The sequence below is a fragment of the Sciurus vulgaris genome (assembly GCF_902686455.1).
Source record: "Sciurus vulgaris genome assembly, chromosome: 11".
Lineage (NCBI taxonomy): Eukaryota > Metazoa > Chordata > Mammalia > Rodentia > Sciuridae > Sciurus > Sciurus vulgaris.
Genome location: NC_136472.1, coordinates 129,943,164 through 129,969,091, shown reverse-complemented (window position 1 = coordinate 129,969,091; position 25,928 = coordinate 129,943,164). Strand labels below are relative to the sequence as shown.

The 25,928-nt window shown below is 35.2% G+C and overlaps 1 protein-coding gene across 1 annotated transcript in view; it reads left to right on the top strand.

Annotated features, from left to right (window-relative positions):
• NCAPD3 (non-SMC condensin II complex subunit D3) overlaps window positions 1-25,928 on the top strand; it is a 57,775-nt gene that overhangs the window by 10,634 nt on the left and 21,213 nt on the right. The window contains 10 exon segments of the mRNA XM_079102108.1: window positions 5,411-5,484; window positions 6,007-6,141; window positions 7,061-7,281; window positions 16,925-17,116; window positions 17,438-17,535; window positions 17,704-17,819; window positions 20,191-20,298; window positions 22,684-22,798; window positions 22,892-22,999; window positions 24,260-24,498. Of these exon segments, the coding sequence (XP_078958234.1) occupies window positions 5,411-5,484; window positions 6,007-6,141; window positions 7,061-7,281; window positions 16,925-17,116; window positions 17,438-17,535; window positions 17,704-17,819; window positions 20,191-20,298; window positions 22,684-22,798; window positions 22,892-22,999; window positions 24,260-24,498 (1,406 nt within the window).

The window sequence follows — 25,928 nt, the reverse complement described above, 5'->3', positions numbered from 1 at the left end:
GAATTTTTGTATCTGTGTTCATCAGGGATATTTGTCTGCAGTTTTCTTTCCTTGATGTGTCTTTGTCTGGTTTTGGTATCAGGGTGATACTAGCCACATAAAATGAGTTAGGAAGGGTTCCCTCCTTTCCTAGTTCATGGAATACTTTGAGGAGTGTTGGTGTTAATTCTCTTTGAAGGTCTTGTAGAACTCGGCTGAGAATCCGTCTGGTCCTGGGCTTTTCTTGGTTGGGAGGCTTTTGATGGCATCTTCTGTTTCATTGCTCGAAATTGATCTGTTTAAATTGTGTATGTCCTCCTGCATCAGTTTGTGTAGATCATATGTCTCTAGAAATTTGATATCTTCGAGTTTTTCTATTTTATTTGAATATAAATTTCCAAAATAGTTTCTAAGTGTCTTCTGTATTTCAGTAGTGTCCATTTTGGTATTTCCTTTTTCGTCGCAAATTTTAGTAATTTGAATTTTCTTTTTCTCATTGTTAGTGTGGCTAAGGGTTTATCAGTTTTATTTATTTTTTTCAAAGAACCAACTTTTTGTTTTGTCAATTTTTTGAATTGTTTCCTTTGTTTCAATTTCATTGATTGCAGCTCAGATTTTGATTATTCCCCGTCTTCTGCTACGTTTGGTGTTGATTTGTTCTCCTTTTTCTAGGGCTTTGAGATATAATCTTAGGTCATTTATTTGTTGATTTTTTGATTCTGTTAATGTATGAGCTCAGTGCAGTGAACTTTCCTCTTATCACTGCCTTCATAGTGTCCCAGAGAATTTGATATGTTGTATTGGTGTTCTCATTTACCTCTTAAGTATTCTATTTCCTCCTTGATTTCTTCTTATATCCATTCATCATTCAGTAGCATGCTACTTATTCTCCAGGTGTTGGAGTAACTTCTGTTTTTTATCACTGATTTCTAGTCTCATTCTGTTGTGATCTGATAGAATGTAGGGTGGTAATATTTCTATTTTTTTTTTTTTTTTTTCGTATTTGCTGAGAGTTGCTTTGTGGCATAACATATGGTCTGTTTAAGAGGAGGATCCATGTGCTGCTGAGAAGAAAGTGTATTCGCTTAATGATGGATGAAATACTCTATATATATCTGTTAAATGATTCTATTACTTAATTCTATAGTTTCTTTGTTAGTTTTTGTTTGGAAGATCTATCCAATGGTTAGAGAAGTGTGTTAAAGTCATCCAGTATTATTGTGTTGTTTTCTATTTGATTCTTGAAATTGAGAAGGGTTGGTTTGATGTGTATAGATGCTGCATTGTTTGGAGCATATATATTTACAATTGATATATCTTGTTGGTGTATGATTCCCTTAAGCAGTATGAAGTGTCCTTCTTTTTCCTTTCTGACTAACTTTGAAGTCTGATATGAGGATGGAAACCCCTGCTTGTTAACACAGTTCACGCAGGTGATGTTTTTTCTCAACTTTTCACCTTCAGTCTGTGGATGTCTTTTCCTAGAATGTGAGTCTCTTGAAGACAGTATATTTTTGGGTCTTTTTTTAATCCAGTCTGCCAGTCTGTGTCTTTTGATTGATGAGTTTAGACCATTAACATTCAGGGTTATTATTGAGATATAATTTGTGTTCCTGGTCATTTTCGTTTTTAACTTGACTTAGTTTCTCCTCCCTTTGCTGGTTTTCCTTTTTTTTTTTTTTTTTTCATGTTTCTCATAGAATATTTTGCTGACAATGTTCTACAGTGCAGGCTTTCTAGTTGTGAATTCTTTTATCTTTTATTTATCATGGAAGGTTTTTATTTCATCTTTAAATCTGGCACTTAATTTTGCCGGATATAAAATTCTCAGTTGGCATCCATTTTCTTTCAGAGTTTGATACATGTTATTCCAGGACCTCCTGATGTTGAGGGTCTGGACTGAGAAATCAACTGAGGTCCGGATTGGTTGCCCCTATATGTAATTTGATTTTTTTTTCTCACGGCCTTTAAAATCCTATCTTTATTCTGTATGTCAGTCATTCTCATTATAATGTGCCTTGTTGTGGGTCTGCTGTAATTTTGTATTTTTGGGGTCTTGTAAGCCTCTTGTAATTGATTTTTCATTTCATTCTTTAGATTTGGGAAGTTTTCCGACATGTCTTTGAAAAGAGTGTGCATTCCTTTGGTTTGTATCTCCATGCCTTCATCTATTCCCATAAATCTTAAATTTTCATATTTTCCAATATTTCTTGAAAGTTCTATTCATGGTTTCTTACCATTTTCTCTGTGCAGTTGACTTTATTTTCAAGAGTATATATTTTGTGCTGGCAATATAGCACATCATGTAGAATGCCTGACTTGCATGCTGGAGGCCTGGGTTCATGTCCCCAGCATTGTGGGATTGTGGAAATAACAAACAAAAAGAGTATGTATTTTATCTTCATTGTCTAAGATTCTGTCTTCCAAGTGGTCTAGTCTGTTGGTGATACTTTCCATTGAATTTTTAATTTGGTTAATTGTTTCCCTCATTTCAAGGATTCTCCTTGATTCCTTTTTATAATCTCTGCCTCTTTTTTAAAAGAGGCACTTCCTGTATTTTCTCTCCAATACCATCTTTTATTTCAAAGATCAATCTAATTATGTATTTTCTAAACTCCTTCTCTGACATTTCTTCTACTGTGTTGCCTATGGATTTTAGTGTTGGAGCATCTTGGCTTGTTTGAGGCACTTTGTCCCCGCCCCCCCCCCTTTTTTTTTCCCATGTTGTTTGTGTGTCTTCTCATCTAGCAGTACAGAGCTGAGGCAATACAGATTCTACCCTGTAGTCTTGTAGTGTCTGTGAAGGCTTCCAGTACCTCACCCTTTAAGAGGGAGACCAATATTAACAGCACCCAATGCAAATAATATGCCAACTCAAACCAAACGACTCCTTTTAAGGCATTTATAGTTTTGTCACAATAAACAGGAATGATGTGTTCAATTATTGTCTACAGTATGAACACATGTTTGCTAACAAGCTTTATCATTTCAAAGGGGGTGATGGACAGTGAGGGAACAGAAGTGGTGTAAGATGTGGTTTTGATGAAGGAGAGAAGATAGGGATAGATATTTATAGTAAGAGTGAGGGAGGGATCAATAGAGGTCCACTGTTAGCATGAGAGAAGTGAGAAGGAGAGTCCAGGGAGACAGGCAGGTGAGAGAGAAGTATATGTATACAGATTCTTTAAAAATGTAAAAATATAAGAATACACAGTGAAACTCTAATATACTATTTACATATCTCATTCCTCAATAAACTGATGCATTGGTAGGGTTGTCAGAAGTTTGATATTAGCTCCAGTCCAGTGGGTGCTGGACTGGTTGGGTGTGTGAACCAATAGCAAGATGCCCTCTCACCCTCTTATAGTCTTCCCACCTGTTGTAGCTGGCCCCTTCTGTCCCTGTGCACTTAAGGACTTACTGAGCTGGAGAGAGCCCAGTTTTCTCTAGTTTTCTTCAACCTGTGTTCCCCTCAAGGAACTGTCCCTAGTCTCTGACTTTCCACTGGCTTGCCAGACCCAGCTGCAATCTGATGGACCTGGGTTCCAGCTTCCCAGGCCCTATCTTGTCGGATGGTGGGTGGGTGGATGAAATGTGGTTAATGGGCAGCCAAGAGTCAGGCAAACCGTCAAGTGGCAGATGATAGGTGGCAGTCAGTGAGCGATCTGCACTCAAAAGGCAGGCGATGTGCTAGCAGACAGCATGTGATTGCAATGGAAGAAAGTGGGTAAACAGCAGGGGATCGGTGGTAGGGGAGAACTGCCTTGTAGAGAAACAGTGTTTTCTCCGCTTGAATCTGGAGTTAGGGAGAGACAAGGAATGCAGCCTCCCTCTAGTCCACCATTTTGGATCTTCTTTATAAGGGATATTAATCTGTTGTTTTCTTGAGAAGTCTTTGTCTGGTTTTGCTGTCTTAGCAGTACTGGCCTAGTATGAGGTGGGGAGGTATGTTCTTCTCTTCTGCCTTTTGAAGAGCTTGTGAAAGATCAGTTTTCGTTTTTATCATTTGGTAGATTTCTATAGTAAAACCATCTGTTTCTTGGCTTTTGTATACATGGGTTATGAAATTTTTTGATGACCAATTCAGTCTCTTTACTTGTTATAGGCATATTCAAGTTTTCTGTTTTTTAAGTCAGTTTTGTAGCTTATAACTTTCTAGAAATATGTCTATTTCATTTAGTTTACTTGTTGGCATAAAATAGTACTATTCTTTTTAATAGTTTTTATTAATGTAAAATTGGTAGTCATATTCCTCACTTTTAGTACTGATTTTAGCAGTTTGAATCTCATTTTCTTTATCAGTCTTGCTAAAAGTTCGTACTTTTGTTGATCTTTTCAAAGAACCAACTTTTGGTTTCATTGTTTTTGATTCTATATTTTATTTTTTTAAGGTGCCTTCTTATATATCAGCAGTTCGCGAAGTGTGGTTTGGGGGCCCCAAGGAATAACTAAGCCTCTTCCATAGGTCCTTGATATGAATACCGTGTTCATAATAATATCAAGACATCGTTTACTTTCCACACCATGATTTTCTTACAAGTGTAAATTGGAGTTTTCCTGAGGTCCTGAGAAGTGTGAAATCATGACAGAAACAGAAATGAGAATCCAGCTGGTTTTTACTAAACCAGGCATTAAAGACTTTACAAAAATGTAAAATAGTGCCACTCTTTTCTTTTTTTGTCTTTGTTTTAGTTTGGAAAATATAGTCATTTTTCATTTTAAAAATGCCATGTATAGTAACATGTTGTACTATTTTAAAACAAATTTTAAAGTTCAGGCACAGTGACACACACCTCCCAGCAATTCAGGAGGTTAAGGCAGGAGGATTGCAAGTTCAAGGCAACTTAGCAAGACCCTGTCTCAAAATAAAAAAATAAAAAAGGACTGGGAATATAGCTCAGTGGTAAAGTGCCCTGGGTTAAATCCCCAGTACCCCCCAAAAAACCCATTTTAGTTTGTTTTTATAATTCTTAATTTAAATTTCTTAATTTAAATTTATAATTAAAATTTATAATCCACATTATAAAAAGTTTTTTGGAGTCCTTAGCAATTTAAACGTGAAAAGTTTAAAGCTACTGTTATATATTATCTCATCACGTTTTTTCAAATAAGACTACGGGTTACATAACTCTGTTTACAGCTAAACAAAATAGAAGAGCTAAGTAATTCATTTCAAAATTTTAAAGGTAGTTTCCAGGTTCTAAAATCAATTTTTTTAATATTCCAGAATTAATACTTTTTATAGAGAATACCTAATTATTTAAATTTTCTTCTTTTTCAATACCTTTTCATAATACTGTGGTTTCCTAGGATTTAAAATAAGCTTAATTAGATGTTCTTTAGGAGGAGTGTATTTTCTCCAAATTGTGTGCCAGAATGTTAGCTATCATCCTGTATTCCTTGGGATTAATTTTTGGTGTTCCCTCAACAGAAAGATGTGTTATGGCAATGTTGAGAAAGAGAATCAGGGATGAGAAGACAAATGTCAGGAAGTCTGCAGTCCAGGTGGGAATTTTTCTACACATTTAAAAAAAAAAAAATACTCTCTTTGTAAGCACTAAAATCTTGGAAATGCAAGGCAATATTTTTAAAATTTCAAGGCCATATTTATTACTTAACTTGATTTTTCATAGTGGACCCTGATATAGTTATATATTAATTGTACAAATGAACTAGAAGAAATATCTGCTTTTAAGTTTTCCTATTGGTTGTTGGCTTTTAAAAAATCATAAAGTTTATATCTAATTTGTTTTGTTTAGATTCTTAATCTGGGAACTATGGATGAATTTCCATAGTTTTGTGAAAATGATTATAATTTTTAAATGCTTTTTATTAATATAAAAAAATTGTCTCTGGAGAGGGGCTTAGTTTTCATCAGATTGAAAAGTCGTGACACTGTAGGGAACAGGAATGAGTACAAGACTCTCAAAATGTTAAGAACCACATATTTGAAGTATCTGGTTTGTCTTCGGTTTTTCTGTACTTCTGCTATGTAGGCATCACTTTTTATTGCTTATATGTCTTCAGGTATTAGTGAATATTTTGAAACACTGTGACATCTTGGGTATGGAGGAGGACTTGTCAATTTTACAGGACCACTGTCGGGACCCTGCAGTATCTGTCCGGAAGCAGGCCCTACAATCTCTTACTGAACTTCTTATGGTGAGAGGCAAAGCCTTATGTATCTAATGCCATGGTATTTTACATTAAAAGTAATTCTAGTGTTGGGGATATAGCTCAGTAGTAGAGCATATATTTTGCATATTGAAGGCCCCTGGGTTCAGTCCCCAGCACGAAACAAGCAAACAACAAAACACAGTAATTTTACATAATAATTACCTGTTGATAAATGTATAGTGGATCCATAGAAACTTCAGGTCAACTATAGAACTATATAGAATAAGAGAGAAGAAAAGGTAATTGTTCAGTCTTTCAATTATATATGATAGACTATGCTTCCTATTAAGTATAATTGGGAATTACAGCTGAATCATGTTAATGCCTTTTCTTAGGTTCATCTTAAATCTCAGATAGGAAAAGAGAGTTCAAGATGAATTTGGTTAAGCTAGAGGCTGAGATTAATTTTTATCAATTAAAATGTATGTAGATGATACTGCTAGAAGAGCAGATCCTCTACTACCATCTAAAATTTTTTTCTGCCAACTAATTGTCTGTTCAGGAGTTTAAAACCATGTTTATTTATTTATTTCATGAGAGAAGTCATTAAGCAATGCATATTTTGAATTTTTTCTTCAGCAGTTATTCTAATTATTCCTTGGTATAAAATATTTGCTCATGGTTTTGAATGGCCAAAAAAATACTGCTTTATTAGTAATAATAAAATAATGAATTTAATGTACAAGTTTAAAATTTCAGTATATACTGGTTTATAATAAGCTGGAGATTGAACTTCGTTTTCGTGTATCTTTTGAGTGTTGATTCTTTTATCACTTTATGCACTGTTTGCAATCATGGGTGTGATTTTAGCACATCTCTCAAAATGTTTATCACAACTTCACTGACTTGTATTTAGACTTTTAATACCATCAGACCTTCTAATATGTAATATTTCGATCCTTAGGCCCAACCTAGATGTGTCCTGATCCAGAAAACCTGGCTGATGGGGGTCATCCCAGTGGTGATGGACTGTGAGAGCACTGTGCAGGAGAAGGCTCTAGAGTGCCTGGACCAGCTCCTGTTGCAGAACATAAAGCATCACAGTAAATTTCATGGGGGGGATGACAACCAGGTACTCGCTTGGTCACTTCTTGCCCTCCTCACTACAGAAAGCCAGGAATTGAGGTCTGTTAACTATATGATTTACACTCCTTATAGAAGGCCATATGACTTTAATAATAAATTTTCCATTGATCTTGAAAAATTAGCTTCCCAAATTACTTAGTATATGTTAAGACTCAGTCTTGCTCTCTTTTTTTGACCTGCAAATATTTTAGCATTTTTGTGGTGACTGTTTTTGTGTCATGTGTGATTGCTTTCTTTGCTTCTGTCTCCTTTTCAATTTTATTTGGTACTATAATATGTGATACAAAATACTGATGGATGCAGCATATTAGTATCTTTTCCTAATACTGGTTATTACGAAAAATCACTTCCTCACTTGTGCAAATCAGACTTTTTGTAACATTTTATTGGATCAGTGGACTCATTATATCAGTGAGTGGACTCAGTATATCATTGCAGTATTTTTCCATTTGATAATATTTATTGAGCATATTATGTACAGTGAACATTTAGTTAAGGGTGCATGTATAATGATACATTTTAATCTGTATTGCAGTAATCTTATAATTGATTTGTGCATGTGCTATCTTGGTTGCTTTTTTCTTTTTCTTCTATTTCTTTATCATATTACAAACACTTCCCTACTTTTTACATGTAGTTATGGAAGAATTATACAATAGAAAGAGTAATAAAATACTACTCTGTGACCGTGGCAAATTGCTACTTCTTTCTGAGTCTTACTTTCCTCATTTGCAAGAGCAACCAGTTGAATTACATGATCTCATAAGGTCTGTCTTTATATTAAAACTCTATGACTGTAAGCACATTCACTGAATAAATATTTTCTCACAACCAACTGCATGGCTTTACTGAAGCCATGAATGGAGGAATTTAACCAGCAATAGAATCAGCTACTTTTTCTCTTTTTGTAGGAATATATCATTATGCACACTCAATGCAGTAAAACTTTGTGTAAAGTGATTAAAAGTAGTAGCAATTTTCACAAAAAAAAAAGAAAAAGAAAAAGAAAGAAAGAAAAGAAAGCCCACTAACCCAAGAGAAGCTGTTGGGGGTTTATTCCACTTCTTTTTCTTTTTTCAAAATTTTATATTGAAGTGTGTGTGAAGAAGTATATGGAAAAGTAAACAAATCATTTTACAAAGAAAATATACTCATGTAACTACACTCTGGCTCAAGAAATAGAACATTGTTGGGCCCAAGAGGTACCCTCAACCTCCTTCCAGCGAGCCTCCTTCCTTCTTCCGCAGGGGGAACTACTTTTGTGATTTTTGACACCACATAGTACTTTCCTCCATTCTTGAACTTTATATAAATGGAATTCTGTGGTATGTCTCCTGTGGGTCTAGTTCCTTTCATTCAACATGATGTAAGAGGCATTCAGATTTTTATGTGTATAGCTATAGATCATTCATCTTCATTACTGGACACACACAAGCACACTGAATTTATGACTGAAACAATCTGTCCAGGTTGTGAATATTCATGTACATATCTTTATGTATACACATTTATTGGGTATATACCTAGGAAAAGTATTGTTAAATATGTTTTTATTCACCTTAAATAGGTACTGCTAGAATTTTCCAGAGTGGTCATTGAAATTTACATTTTTACCATTAGTATATGAAAGTTCTAGTTGTTCCATAGCTTGGCTATATCTTTGAATTATCATTCTTTATTTTTTTAACCATTTTGGTGAGTGAGTGGTATTTCATTGTCTTCAGTTTTTACTCCATGTTTGATTATTGAGGTTGAGCCCTTTTTCATGTAAGTTAAGAGATTCATATTTGTGAATTACCTGTTAAAGTCTCTTGCCTTTGTTTTTATTGAACTCTTACTCTTTTGCTGATTCATCTGAAAGTGTTCATTACATTTTCTGTGTGCAGACTTAAATATTGCAGATATTTTCTCTCACTCTGCAGCTTACCTTTTCATTCTCAATTTTTCTTTTTTCTTTTTTGGTGCTGGAGATTGAACCCACACCCGTATCCCATAATGGTGATTTTTGATTGAGTTTAGTTTTGTGATTGGTTTTCTTTATGATTAGCATATTATAATTTTATCAGTTTTTATATGTAATTCTAATTATTAACACATGTGTACAGATTAGTGGAATTCACAGTGATATTTCTATACATGCATACATTGTACGTTGATCAAGTCCCAGTGATCATTTCTTCTACCCTTTCCCTTCCTTTCTCCTCCCCAGTCCTCGTACCTCACTCAGTTCCTAATAATTCCTCTTCTACTTTCAGGTTTCTTTGTCTTTTTCATTCTTCCTCCTTTTTGTTTATTTATTTTTGTTTGTTTTGCTTTGTTTCCACATATCAGAAAAAAATGTAGTATTTGTCTTTCTGTGTGTGGCTTATTTCATATCTTAGCAATTGTAAATAGTACCTCAATGAACATGGGCATGCAGGTATCTCAGTTTTGTTTGCTGACTTCATTTCCTTTTGGTGTATACCCAGGAGTGAGATAGTTGGATCACATGGTAGTTCTATGTTTAGGTTTTTGAGAAACTTCCATAATGTTTTTCATAGTGGTTGTGAAGTCTTTTTCTACCATAGAGTTGTATAGATACTCTCTTATATAATCTTCTAGAAGTCTGATATATTTTTCTTTTCCTTTTAAAAATTTATCTGCTTTTGAATTTTGTATACCATATTAATTAAGGATCAAATTTCATGTCTTTCTAAATAAAAACCCCGTTAGTTTAGAAATATGAATTGAAAAGACCATCTTTATTCTCTGCTTTGCAGTGCTATCTTTGTGACAAATAAGTTGTTCATAATTCTAGTTCTGCTTTATTCCTTTTTGTGTATCTGTTTCCCTTTTGAACAGTATCACAGATATAATTATTGTGGCTCTGTAGGTTCTCTTTAGTAGAGTAAGTCTTGTATTATTCTTCCCTTGCCCCTATACAGCTCTTTAGTATTATTTGTTTATTCCAGGCCTTATTTTTATGTGATCCACTATTTACTGAATTATCATTGCATTTTTCACTTCTAGAGTTTTTATTTTCTTTGTTACAGTTGTCAGTTCTCTGCTGAAACTGTCAATCTTGGTTTTGGCTTTCGTGACTATATTAGGCATAATTAATTTAAATTTATGCATCCTGATAACTTCACTGGTCCACAGGGGATCTGATTCTCTGTATTTTTGGTATTGTCTTCTCATATACTGTTGCATGCCAGAAAAATTACAAAAAATGATCACATACTACTTCCTAAGGCCAATATCAAAAAATATCAACCAATTCATAAGAATCAGATAATATTTTCTGGGCATAGTAGTAGGGGTTAAAAAGCCCAAAACAGAACATTTAAACAACTCCAAGGTCAGTGACCAGTGAATTAGAAAATTTTTGGAACTGTATATATAGAAAACATTGAAAAATCAAGTAATGTGGTACCTAGAAAGAAATGCATAATGTTAAATATTTAGAAAAGGTAACAGACTGGTTTGGTGTGGTGGTACACCATGGGATGCTGCAGGAATTGCAAGTTTGAGGCCAATTTCAGCAACTTAGTAAGAATCTGTCTCAAAGTTAAAAACTAAAATGGGCTAGTGATGAAGGTAACAGACTAAAAATTAGCCACCTACTTGTTTAGTTTAAGAAGTTAGGAAAAAGTAACTGAGTAAACTTGAAAAATACTGAAAGTAAGAGCAAATATTTCATGAAGTTTAATGAAAAAGACAAACTTCTACTGAGATTTGCTAAGAGGAAAGAGAAGACACAGATAAACAATATTATCAGTGAAATGGGTGGTTCCATTACAATCATATAAATTTCTAAAATGTTAAGAATATATTAATATTTTTATAAAAAAGCACAGTTCTTCATAGTTGTGATTTATTTAAAGTTTTAAATGTAACTTTGCTAGGGCTGCCATACAGAATGCCACAGAATATATTTCTTAGCATACAGAAATATGTTCTCTCAAGTTCTGGAGGCTACAAGTCCAAGGTGAAAGTGCTGGCAGCTTTGGTTTCTCTTGAGACCTCACCTTGGCCTACAGATAGCCATAATTTTGCTATCTGTCTTTCCTCTGTACATGTACACCCCTGGTATCTTTGTGGACAACTGTTAGATTGGATCACAGCCTACCCTAATGGCCTCATTTTAACTTCATCACTTCTTTATAAGTCCTATATCCAAATACAGTCACATTTTGAGGTTATAGGGATTAGGGTTTTAACATAAAAATTTCAGAGGAACACAATTCTGTACCTAGTTCTAAAGGGAGCAGGTTAAATCTTCTCAGCACTAAGCCCAAGCAACACATTACCTGGCACATTATAGTGCCTCAGTGAATACCTGTTTGAATAATTATTGTCAATACCTGCTATGCTTGAATGGCCCCTCCACAGCTCATGTTGAAATTTAATAGACAATGTAACAATGTTCAGTTTTAGGGCCTTTAAGAGATTATCAAAAGGGCTTTCAGGAGTAGACTTTCTTTCTTGCCCCTTTACCTATACAAGTATTCAGACCTCCCTTTTGGGAGAACAATCATTGCAAGGCACTGCCTGGCAGCAGAGAATGACCTAAGTGGATGTTGAAACTGCTGCTGCTTTATCCCAGATTCCCCCGCCTCTAGAACTATATATTCTTGTTCTTTATACTCAGTCTCAGGTATTGTGTTACAGTAAAATAAAAAACAAAGATGACACCATAAATGAAATTAAAACACAAAGGACAGATTTGATAAAGGATGATGTCTTTTATCTATTAATAACACTTATAAATCAGTGAGGATGATCTCCTTAATAAAGAAATTGGATACATTATCTGAAAATGCAGTTTGCCAAAGTTGAAACAGAGAGGAATCTGATATTGAACTTTTTAATACTCAAAGGAGTTAAAATTACAACAATAAATTTTGTTTCCTCAAAATTCTCTAACCAATGAGAATTTGAGAAAATGGACATTTTCATATCCTTAATTAGAGTACAAATTATCTGGACCTGTTTAAAGAAGGATCTAGCAATGCATCTCAAGAAAAAACAAGATGCAACATTTACCATCCTAGGAATGTGTTCCATCCTCCCCTGAATGCTCCAACCCTCCTAACCAGGCTGTCCTTGATCCAGTCCATCTTGCACTGTACCCAGAGTGACCTTTCTGCATGCATAATTTCTTCAGAGAGCTTCATAAGTTGTCCTTAATCATAGCACTTCTTGTATCTTTCATCTTTTTCAATGAGTTCTGTATCCTAACAACCCCAGCCTATTCCCCATACCCTCATGCCTTCTTACACACCCGTGCCTTTCAATATGGTGTTCTTTGTCCCTGAAAGGTCTGTTGGGCCTTCCCTCCTTTATTTGCTCGCTCTTATTCTTCAAGATTTTCTTTACTTCCCTCTGGCAGTCTTGCCTGACTCCCTGATCTGAATTACTTATATTTCGTCAATTCTGTAACACACTTTAACATGTGCAATTGAGGTGTACTTTACAATTTGAGAGCATTACAACATCCTCCATGAGCTTTGTTTTCATTTTCAGATATGGGAAACAGCCTGTGGATACTTGAGATCACAGAAGAAAGGCAGAGAAACTATTGAGGATGCATGAAAGATGGGGGCTATGTAATGAAGAAAGCTTCTAGAAAAGAATAGTATCTGAATATACTTTATGAAGTAGGAGGAGGACCTACTTCATAACTCAGTGGTACAGTTATTGCCTATTCTGCTGAATGCCCTTGGTTTGATTCCCAGCATCACTAAATAAACAAACAAACAAATAGAAGTAGGAGGAGGGAAGTTCAAAGACAAATGTGATCAAAAGGGAATATGGAACGAGAAGTACAAAAGACATGAACACTAGAGCCTGCTAGCATTTCTTTTCTCTATAAAGCAGTCGTAAGAATCATTTGCCTACAGTCAGAAAGGAGAAGGTAGAGTGGGGCCCCTAAATGTAAATATTTGGGATAACCATTGCAGGACATAGGCTAGTTCAATATCTGCTATACCAGTAGTTCTGGTGTAATGGGTTTGTGAAATCTGACTTTAATCTTAATGTTAAAATGTTACTTGCCAGTTTTCACTCATTTTTTCATGGTAGAATAGTGGAATTTTCCTGAAGCCATACAATAATATTGAAACATAGTGAGGGAAGCATATATGAGAATTCCCTTTCTTGTTTCAGCCAAATATTAGAGGTTTATAAGTCTATAACATTGACACTGATCTCACTAAGCTTATTTGGTTTGGGAAAAGAATTATTTTTGTAAAATACTATTACATATATTAATATAATGGGTTTATTGTCATTTTTAAATAAATCAAATTTTTAAATTTCTAGGTTTCAATTTCTAACATGACAGTGATAATCCTCACAAATAATAATAACAGTAATCCTCATAAACAGAAATTCTTTGGTATGGTCAGTAATTTTGGAGAATTTAGAGATTCTGGGCTAGGGGTGTAGCTCAGTGGTAGGGCACTTGCCTAGCATGCTTGAGGACCCAAAAAACAAAAAAAGAGGAGAAAAAAGCAAAAAGAATTTAAAGGGTCCTTAGATGAAAAGGCATAAGAGCCACTGAGCTCAGGAATCTGTTTTTAAAAGCAGAAGCACTAATAAGAACAGTAAGGTTGGTGGAATAAAGAGTTTTATAAACATTTATAGACAGAATGTTATGTTAATCTCCTGAATAAAGTATTGCTAGAATATCAAGAAATGGTCATGGAGAGAGAGCTTTACAGGAAAGGTAATCTTTGAGTTGAATTTTGAAAGCTACTCAGGAGCAAAAGGACGGCCCTGGATGCATAAGGTAGTGTGCTTGTATACACTGTACCAGCACCACAGGGTGTTAGTAGGCTGGTAGGACCCTGAGTGTGGAGTTAGACTCCAGTTGAAATTGAAGCCTTGTAATATAGCACATGGAGAAGTTTGATTTTATATTGAAAGCAAGGTGGCAGCAGGGAGGCTGCCATTGAACTTAAAAGTGGAGGAGAAATACTGGATTTTATATTTTAGGAAGAATAGAAAATGGCCTTGTGCTAGGTGATCAGGAGGACAAAAGTGGAGTCTAAGAACACAGGCCAGTGTTGAAGTGATTGAAGTCAAAGCCAATGAGGGCCTCGGCTTTAAGGTGAAGGCTGTAGAAATGAAAGAAGACATCTTCAGATCTGTTTTATAAGCAGAAGGGATAGAGTTGGTAAAGATTAGGCTTAAGAGTAGAAAGAAGCAGAAGAGGACATTCTTAATTTATTCAGTTGAAAACACATTTTGAGGATCTTATTTTCCAGACCCCACTTTAAATGCTGGAGAAGAATTCAGCTTATTTGCTCCACTCAGGTTGCTCTTAATCTAGTGGAAAGTCCAAAACAAAGTAAAATCATGATTGTAGTAGAAAGTAAGTTACAAAAGCACAGAGGAAGAACATGTAGCATCTTGGTGATTATTATTTCCTGTCCTCCTGCTCTCACTCCTCCTTTGTCTCTTCTTTGTTCTACCTTCTCCCTCGTTTTTCCTCTTTCTACTCCTTCTCTTCTTCCTTTGAAGCTTAGGGTGATGTCTTATTCCATTTTCTGTTGCTCTAACGAAGTACATGAGGCTGAGTACTTTGTAAAGAAGAGAGGTTTATTGAGCTCACAGTTCCGGAAGCTCTAAGTCCAAGATCAAGTGGCCCCAAGTTTTAGCCTCTGGTGAGGACCTTGTGGTGGGTGACATCACAGAGGTGGGAGCATCCATAGAAAATCACATGGGGAGACAGGAAGCCAGAGAGATTTAGGGGCCAGACTTGCTCTTTTTATAACCACTTGCTCTGGTGAGAACTAACTTTGAAAGACCAGTATTAATCCCTTCTGAGAGTGGTGTCCCCATGACCTAATTACCTTACTTTGTGGCCCCATTTCCTAGAAGTTGCACCACCTTCAACACTACCATGATGGGAAATAAGCTTCCCAAGAATCTTGGGGAACACGCTCAAACCATATGCAAATCATAGCAGATAGCTTCTGAGAAGTGGTAGCATGAGCGAAATATTGGGGAGTATGTAGGAATTAGCCAGGCAGCCATAATACTGAGGGTTTCCAGGTAGGAAATAGCAATGCAAAGTCCTCGAGGCCTGAAGCCTCCACAAAGTCTAAGGCTAATGACTGTTTCAGGTGCCATTGACTTGAGGTGTGGAAACAAAGGTCAGGTGGGCACCAGGGAGCAGGCTGGAGATGGGAGTCCAATTATGAATGTGGTCTTGGATGCTTGGTCGTTTGTGAGAGGAACGTTCTTGGTAATCATTGAGATCCACATAGTAAGCTTGTAGGTAAGAGAAAAAGGACTAGGAATAGATCTTTTCAAAATCAGCAATTCAAGTGATTAGAATAAAAGAGATTAGAGAAGGGAAATAAAAGTGATCCAACAGAGTCTTGAGGGTGACTACTAGAATTCATACCTCTAAAAGATACCAAATAAAATGGGGAATAAGTTTGCTGGCTATTGATTTTGATATTAGGATAGAGCCATTGGTGCTTTTTGGATAGCATTTATTGAATCTCATTCTGTTGTCATTGTTTATTCTCATTCTACCTAGATGGAGACTGTCTATAATTGACTGGGGGTCTGACTGAGGTGTGAGGTGAGAGGCTCTTTGGGAACCGTTGAGTTCATATATAGAGGAGTGAGTTGTCAGAGAAGCCAGATTTGAGACTTCAAAACTAGAAGTTTAGAGAATTTTTCCTCATTCTTTGTTGCCTTATAGTAAACATCACTTAATATTTCATATGATTCCTTTAAAACAAATTCTACAATATTTGTTGATTCTATATATTATGTGGTGTTGGGGCATAAATCTTGTGAGCTAATGGAAGTAAAACTCTTGACATGTGGAAAGATTTTTTTTCAACCAATAGCTAATTTATTAATAATCAGGTATACTATACTTACTGTGATAATAGATGTGTTTATTTGTTATAGCTATCTTGATTTGCTTGCTTTGAGAATTTTAAAAATATTTAATGAGGAAGTCTAGTTAATCTCATGTGTGTGTCCCAGCAGTCTAAAAAAAATTAATTGGGAGAAGAAGTATGTTTTTCTCTTTGCTTAATATATTACATGGCATCTTCTCGTGAGTCAGGATCTCATTTAGTGCTATGGGAAGAAGTAAAAATAAGAGGTGGTTTAAAAATAATAGTGATTATAAAATGAATAGTTTAATACATCAGAAGCATTTTAATTTTATGTTTAAAGGTTCAAAATCTGTTTCTGAGTGGTATTAATAGGTTACAGCAGATTTTACTTCTTTAGTATCATCATATTTAAATGGTAGGATGTGGTTTTGTTCCAATCCTTCCAGTGAAAAAAGGGATAGTGTTTCTATTTTTTGTCCCTATAACCCTATAAACTGTTGATATGTCCATTATGTTAACCTAACCTATGGGTTTATATAGGAATTTGGGATGGAATGAGAATAAGAAGGGTCTCAGTTATGAAATTTTACTCATTTTAAAGTAACTTTTGTGAGGGGGGGGAAAAGCAAATACAACTTATTCTATGAGAAAAACTTAAAATTTGGTATCAGATATGCTAGTAGCTAGACCCTCTGCATGGATGTTTTATGTGCCTGTGGAATGCCAGAACAGAAGTGGATACCCTTTTCAGTGAGGGGCTGACTCTATAAACAGTTTTGTGTATTTATAGTTACAATTCTGCTTTCCTGTTTGTTTTTGTTTTTGTTTTCCAGCCGCTACCTAAATAAGGCTTTTCATATCTGGTCCAAGAAAGATAAATTCTCATCCACTTTTATAAACAATATGATATCTCACACTGGCACAGAACATTCTGCACCAGCCTGGATGCTGCTTTCCAAAATTGCTTGCTCATCACCCAAGCTGGACTACACCAAAATAATGCAGTCCTGGGAGAAAATCAGCAGGTTTGAATGTTTACAATGTAGCCAGGGGTGTAAACTAAAGGTTCTTACAAAACTCCTGCCTTAAGAAAGTGGGCTCTTTCATAGCTTTTTGAATATAGAAGTATTTTCTTAAATCCTGGCAATAAAAAACAAAATGAAACTCACTTTTAAGCAGTTTTCCTTCAAGTTCAGTAAGTGCCTACATGTTGCTACAGCTTGATCCTTAAGCCATGCTATCTACCTTACTTCCTGTAGTAGTAATGATACAAAAGAAAAGATATTTCATTGACAGCACAATGGTTAATTTAGTTCTATCTTGGTATTTTCCCCACCTTCCTCTAGTCAGCAAAATCCCAATTCAAATACCTTAGGACATATCCTGTGCGTCATTGGGCATATTGCAAAGCATCTTCCTAAGAGCACCCGGGACAAGGTGATTGGTGAGTGTCTCTTAGAGAATTGTTCTTGAAAAGTCGGTGGTGTTGACTTCAGTTTATTTTATATATGTATGTGTGTGTGTGTGTGTGTGTGTGTGTGTGTGTGTGTATTTTTTTTTTGTTTGTTTGTTTTAAGCATTTTAACTTGAAGGGTTTGGTCTTCCTTCTTAGATGTTGTCAAGTGTAAGCTGAATGGATTTCAGTGGTCTCTAGAGCTGATCAGTTCAGCTGTTGACACTTTGCAAAGACTTTGTAGAGCATCTGCAAAGACACCAGTGGAGGAACAGGTATGACCTTACACATTCCTCTGATATGTTTTTAACTTATTTGTATTTGGACCTGTTACTCTTTGTTTTGAAGTTCAAAGAGTATCTCTATAAATATGGGACTTATAAGGATGTGTGGTCCCCAGTCACTTTTGGTACAAGATAGTGCTTATGTGATTAGCAGCCGACTTTCCCCAAGAAGATAGACTGCTGAAGGCATAATTCTCTTAAATGTCCCCTCCTTGTCTCCAGGTCTAGGTATCTTTTAGTAAGGCATGCCTATTGCTTAACAGTTATTTCCTGATGAGAATTCTGCAAGATTTATCTTTTTCTAAGTTATAGCATAGATTCTTATTTTAGGAACATTTAATCTATAATTTTCTACCTCAACAGATAGTTTCCTCCAGACCAAAGGTTTTTGATCTTTTGATAAGTTATAATCCTGGAAGATCCCTGGCCTATTACTATGGGGTTACATTACTCAAATATCTTTTGCTTTATCTTGTCCCCAAAGTTGCCTACCATCTATACCTAATGTTGCATAGTCATAAATCCAAATCAATGATTTATGTGAAGCAGAGAATTACTCTGACCCCCTTAACAGCATCCATATTAATATCTTTAATAAATCATCTTAATACTGTGCCTTTTTTCTTTTTATGTGGTGCTGGGGTTGGAACCCAGGGCCTTCAGTATGCTAGGCAACTTCTCTTACTACTGAACTACATCCCTAGCCCTCCTGTGTCTTCTGCTTTTATCATGAGATATACTCTTAGGCAGTGCTACTCATAATGAAAACATTTAGGGATGAGGGCTATTAATCATGATTATAGAAGTTACAAGTTAATTTAAATAATTTCTGACATATATCTAAGTTTTCCAGAAAAATGCTTTCTTCATCTGAGCTGCCTTCCTATGCTCTTTTCTTGTGTAAGTTCCTATGAGAAAATCCATAATTAATATTAGATTTCCTACTTATAGTAACAGATCTAATACAACAATGTATTGTATCATTTTTTGCTTGGGACATTAAAAGAGGTTGGAATGCACTCAGCTAAAGAAAAAAACAAAATGCTTGAGCTATTTCTTATGTAAATGGTATCTGGTGTTTTTCTGGTGTCTGACTTTCAACAGTTATATTTTAAAAAGGGATACTTTAATTATTATTTTTCTAACCCATTATCTCAAGACCAAAGAAATTGTATGAAAAACTTTTAAATAAGAAACATTGGAAAGAACATATTCAAATAGTGTTAAAAAAAGAAAGTAGTTGGTACTATGGTGAGTCTAGAAAAAATAAGAGAATGATGTGGGAGGGAAATTATGGCAGACACAACTGTGATCCTGCAGTTTTCGGTGGCACACAACTTACTGATGGCAGAGCTAGGACTGTAACTCAGGTCTCTGATACTTTCCCAGTGTTCCTGGAAAATGAATTATCTGTACATTGGGAATTGGGGGTTATAAAAAGTCTTGGACTCTTTCTCTGCATCAAGATAAAGCTGTCATGGTCAACACTGTGATCCAGGTTGTACAATCTTATTAAAAGCTTAAAATGCAATTCTTTTAAAGATAATAGTTTTGAAACATTTGAAGCCAAGTCAAACTAAAAAGCATTTTGTGCATAACACTGATTTTCCTACATTTCGCAAACATTATTGGGTACCATGTAGTGTTACTGCTAAGCACTAAGTGATGGTTAAGACATGGTCTTTTCCCTAAGGTACCTATAGTGCAGTGGGGGTACCATTACTTCCACAATAAAAGTATGCATCAAATAATATGAAGTACTGGAGCGGAGGCACTTAGTTCAGCCTTAGCTGTTCTCTAGAAACAGCCTCCTGGAGAAAATATAGTCGTAGAGTTCTAGAATGTAATTGGGATCATGTTCTTGGCACAGAGCATGTACTAGTAGTGACCTCTGAAAGTTATAAACAGAAAACTTGTTCCTAATTAATAAATTTCAGAAGAGTAGCAACTGTCTTTTTTGTGTATATCTTTAAAAGTGTTCAGTTTAGAAGCGTTCATTTAACAGTAATTTGCCACCTGAATATGCTAGAAGAATTGCACCTGTTATTAAAGATATCCTATAAATTAGGGTACTAGATATTCCCAATTATTGTCTTTTGCTCTTAAAGGGCCAATATAGAGAGGAAAGTTGATATATAGATGTTTTTTGAAAATTTCACTTAGCCCGTTCTTATGGCCAGATTGCTTAAGTGTGTCATTGTATTTTTTTGATAAGTATGGGCAAGAGGAGAATTGCACATGCATGATGGCTGGAGTTTTTCATGCATTTGAAGATCCTAGAGGCTATTCTGAGAACTTGGGGTTGGTGGGTTGTCTGGGAGATGTGTGGGATCCTTCAGAGCTGATCTATGACTTGCCACAGGAACTACTAAAGCAGGTGTGTGGGAATGTGCTCTCCACCTGCGAGTACCACCTCTCCAACATTGTTCTGAAGGAGAATGGGGCAGGGAACATGGATGAAGACCTGTTGGTAAGCAGCTGCTTTTCCTAACCATTCTTTCCTCTTCTTTTTTTATCAGCAGGATTTTTTTAAGGATGATTTTGCAATGTTGTACTTCAGATGCAGTTAAAAGAAAGGGCTATTGTAGCCTAGAGCTCGAGTCTTTTTTAAGAAGAAAACTTTTATGAATACTCCATCTATTTTATCTACATACTTAATATTTGGGGGGAAACTTGATGGAACACTTCATTCATTTAAGAGTTTATGAGACAACCTGATTATTAATAGGAAAAAAAAAATTCACACACTGGTGTGTTATAATTTTGATAGAGTTCAACTTAGAAATAATAAGGTAAGAAAATTAATACAGTATTGCTCTTTAGTCTTTTGTTTATTTGCTTTTCTTAAAGGACATTATAACATATCTTCGGAGCTTATTTGAACACTGGCGTATAGAACTGGAATAGGGAATAGGGTTCAGTCGTTGCAATGTCTAAAATATAAGGAGAGATTTGACAATTTAGAATATAAATTACCTTGGAGGAACAAGGTTGTATTTTGTGGTACCCCTACTTTAGAAATTGTTTCCATGGAAGAGATTCCTGTGAGTCAGGACATGTCAACACAGTGAGACTGTTAACAAAATATGTTACATTAGAATTCTATTTCCAGCATCTGACACTACCCAGTGAAGAAAATAATGAACTGAGTTTTGAGCACGGAACAAACCATCATTTTTAACTAAAACTGACCATTTTCCCCATCTTTTTAAATTAGAGGAATATCTCTTTTCTGTGTCCTGTTTTTCCTTTGCTCCCTTCACTCTTATAGTTGTTAATGATCATAGACCAAGGTTAGATCTGTAAGAGAGAAGGCCATCGTGCCTGAGGCACTGGTATGCGCATGTTCTTTAGTAAACAATATCGTTACAGGGTTTGGACACTTAGGTATGAGAGCTATGATGCGTAGTTCAGGCTTGACCTAGGGTTTCAGATATTCTCGATTGATTGAGCAGAGTCACTGCACACAAGAAGAAAAAAAAAAAGCTTTTTATGGTTAGTGAGCTAATTTCCTAAGATTTTTTTTCAATTATTAAATATACCTAAAATCTATCCTTAAGCCAAAACAGAGTGAAGTTTTGCCCTGTATATATTAATTTATACTTCTTTAAATGGAGCTTAAACATTTTTTGATCCACCAAGAGATAACTATATTCAAGATTTTTTTAAAACCAACTACATTTACTTTTGGTTTTCCTACCCTAGAATAACCTTTTTAGGGCTTTTTTGTTTTGTTCTGCTTTGTTCTTCTTTATTGTTGTTGTTGTTGTTTTAAGATGGAATCGTTCTACGTTGCCCAAACCAGTCTCAACTCCTAGGCTCAAATGATCCTCTCATCTCACCCTACTAAGTATCTGCAACTGTAGGTGTGTGTGCCATCACTCTTATCTCTAACATAATCTTGTTTATTTTTCTTTTTTCAGTGCTGGGGGTTAAATCCAGCGCTTCATACATGGCTAGGCAAGTGCTTCATCACTGAGCTAGCCCCTAGAATTAACTTTTACTTTTATTTGCCATTTACTATTTAGTGTTACTCTTCCTTCTTTGGGATAAAGAAAAAGATCAGTGTTATTTAACCTCTAAGCTGAATGCCATTAGTAAACAAAGAGTAGCAAGAGCTGAGGAAACAGGTTTCAGTGTTTTGGATAGGAGTCTAAGCAGTAAACTCATCTGGAGGACAATTTGGAAATATATTTTAAAATGTAAAATGAGTTATATACTCTTTCAGCCCGGATTTCACACCTAAAGAAATACAATAGTATACAAGAGTACAGAAGGTATTCATTATAACTCATGTAAATAATAGTAAAGGGTTATAAATAACATAAATGTTTACTAATTGTGGAATAGTGAAAAAATTATAATGATAATTTTTAAATGGCCTGTTTGTGTAGTCATTAAACATATTTTTGTATATACTGACTTTAAAGCATATCTAATATTCAGAGTAATAATTACAAACTTCAAAGTAGCATGATTGGTAAGTATATTAGAAAAGCAAACAAAGTCATATGATTTTACTTTGAAAAGAAAGCAATACACAAAAACAATGATAATCTTTAGTGGGATTATAAGTAGATGAGTGTTACACCTGTTATTGCACTATAATTATTAATAGCATCCCTGTTTATTCACAATGTATCTGAATTTACATGGTAAAATTATATGATCATTCTAATTTTAGTTTAATTAAGTAGAGACTGAATTTTTACAATGGTCATGTGTTTTTCTGAAACAAAAATAGTAAAGTTTTTGTACTTGGGAAACAAACAAAAATTCTACTGACATGCTGTTACTCTAACTAGTAAATTTTCTTTTCACCTTATTTTTACTGCAAAACCAATTCTCTTTGTAGGTGAAGTACATTTTTACTTTGGGAGATATAGCCCAGCTATGTCCGGCCAGAGTGGAGAAACGAGTGTTCCTTCTGATTCAGTCCATTCTGGCTTCTTCTGCTGACGTGGATCACTGTAAGGCACTGATATCATACTCTGTATCATGCTGTCGTAAGCCTGAGTTAACTGCTGAGGCACTGTCAATAAACACTTTTCACTTTCCTGTAGTACCGTCATCTCAAGGTACCAGTGATGCCCCAGCCATTCAGCCCCCATCTCAGGTCAGAGGCTCTACCATGCCTTCTGTGATTAGAGCACATGCTATCATCACCTTAGGTAAGAATAACATGTGGGGAAACGTAGCTTGTGTAATCTGCTTTTGTGTGTAGCTTTTATCTTAAATAAGCCCAGCCATCATAATATGTTATACGCTGATGAGAGCACACAACTCTGCAGGTATAACAAAGTGCTCACAATAAGAGAGCCCTTGGGTTGGTAACTACTCAAGACACTGATATCAGAACATTCATTCTAGGGAACTAAGGCTTTTCATTGGAATTATGTTAATTTATTACAATTATAACTTCCTATAATTTTTTATACTCAAAAAGTAGCACTCTAAAATCTATTTATTAAGAGCTGCATTCTAGGGCTGGGGAGATAGCTCAGTTGGTAGAGTGCTTGCCTCTCAAGCATAAGGCCCTGGGATCGATCCCCAGCACCGCAAAAAAAAAAAAAAAGAGAGAACTGCATTCTAGTACACTGTGTTCTGGGAATGGAAAGAGTAATTTGAAGTTCAGTTTATAAAAGGAGATGGTTTATTTAATATTTTCCAGATCTGGCAGATGAACTATATGCATGTTTTTCCATCATCTCCAATTGTTGTTCATCTTGAAAACACTTCTGTGCTATGATTTGAATTTTTATTCCTTTAGTGTAATTGTATATCTTATGGTAGGTAAGAGTTATGAATTTTTTTTGTAGTATCGGTTATTGTTAAAAATTTAAGAATTGTTAATAAGAGCAAAACATTCCCCAGGCCACAAAACAAACATAAACAAATAAAACTCAGCAACCTTCCTCTAATTATGAACAAGAAATATGAGGTGAAATTTTTTCCTACTTACGTAGCTCACATTTCAAATCCATTAAAAGGTATTTAGAGTATATGTATAATCAAAGGTAAAATAAATCATCAGTTATATTTTACCCATCATTATCCAGGTGAGCAGATAACTACAAAATTCAAATGTTGACTTGTTAAAAGGAAGATCATTTTATTAATATAAATAAACCTTCCATAGCATGTACCTCGTGAAACCCCCACTGGAGTTTATTTTTCCTTAAAGTACTTTGTAATATTTGGGATGGATTTGTCTGCCACTTGCTTTTGTATTTTGTGATTGTGAGTATGATGTTTTAACTTTGATTAAATAAAAATTATAAAATAGGGCTGGGGATTAAGCTCAGTGGTAGAGCTACACTACCACTTACACTTGCCTAGCATGCATAAGGCCAGACCCTGGGTTCATTCCCTAGTATTGGGGGAGAAAAAAAACCATAGAACATAGTCAAGACATCTTTCTTCTGTGACAGGTAAGCTGTGTTTACAGCATGAAGACCTTGCAAAGAAGAGTATCCCAGCCCTTGTTCGAGAGTTAGAGGTGTGCGAAGACGTGGCTGTTCGCAACAATGTCATCATTGTGATGTGCGATCTTTGTATCCGGTACACTGTCATGGTAGACAAGTATATTCCTAATATCTCCATGTGCCTGAAGGATTCAGATCCATTTATCCGAAAGCAGACACTCATATTACTTACGAACCTTTTGCAGGTATGTATGAGAATAAACTATCTTTTTTTCTTCTCCAGTACTACTTCTGGTTTAAAGGAATATTCAATTATTAGGGCTAGGATTGTGGCTCAGCGGTAGAGTGCTCGCCTAGCATGTGTGAGGCACTGGGGTCAATCCTCAGCACTACATAAAAATAAATAAATGAAATAAAGGAATATTAAATTAACATAGCAAATATGCTTGCCTTGTAGTCCAATTAAAAAATAATTAACCTCATTTCTGGTTTAAAATGTCACTTTTCTAATGTTCAATGTAGGCTTTTAAACACATTGTTACTTGCAAATTATTCATCTGGGGTGTTCTTTCAGACATCCTGTCAAGCAGTGTAAGATTCCACTTTTGCAAATAAACACCATGTAAAGTAAAGCATACTTATTAGAAAAGTAGTTCCAGTTCAGTTATCCTCCTTGACCTTAAACAAATTCATGTTTCTCTTACTTAATTTACTATTTGGTAAAATGAGGCTCATAATATTTGTGCTGGGTTATCTTCACAGTATTGCTGAGAGTCCAGTGTGATATTTCAGCATATAAAAAAACTTAGTGAACTGCAAACCTCTACAGGGTATTTGATTTTCTTGTATACATTGAGAGTGTGTGTTGGACCTTTGATGAGGAGGAAATGATATTTGATTTTTAAAAAGAAAGCATTTCACTAAGTTATATATGTATTTTGGCAAATTTAATATGCTCATTTTTTCATACATTATGTACCTCACAGAGGCAATAGTGACCACATCCCATTGAAGCCATGTACTTTGAGTCACTTGCCTAACACAGGAGAAAGTTTGATGTTACTCTATCCACCTATTCCTCCATATTTCTTTCCCCATCCTGATGTTTTCTGTTATCCATGTTACATTCAATAGCGTATTATTTAGTCTCCATGTGTTGGAGTAATTTCTGTGTTTTATTTTGTCATTGATTTCTAATTTCATTCCATTATGATCTGATAGAACACAAGGAGTATCTCTATTTTTTTTGCATTTACTAAGGACTGCTTTGTAGTATAACATATGGTCTGTTTTTGAGAAGGTTCCATGTGCTGCTGAGAAGAAAGTGAATTCGCTTGTTGATGGATGGAATATTCTATATATGTCTATTAAGTCTAGGTTATTGATTGTGTTATTGAGTTCTATGGTTTCTTTGTTTAGTTTTTATTTGAAAGATCTATACTGGATAGATCTATACTGGGTGACAGTGGTGTGTTAAAGTCACCCAGAATTATTGTGTTGTGGTCTATTTGATTCCTGGAATTGAGAAGGATTTGTTTGATGTACATGAATGAGCCACTGTTTGGGGCATAGATATTTACGATTGTTAGGTGTTCCTGATTTATGGTTCCCTTAAGCAGTATGAAATGTCTTTCTTTATCCTTTCTGACTAACTTTGACTTGAAGTCCCCTTTAT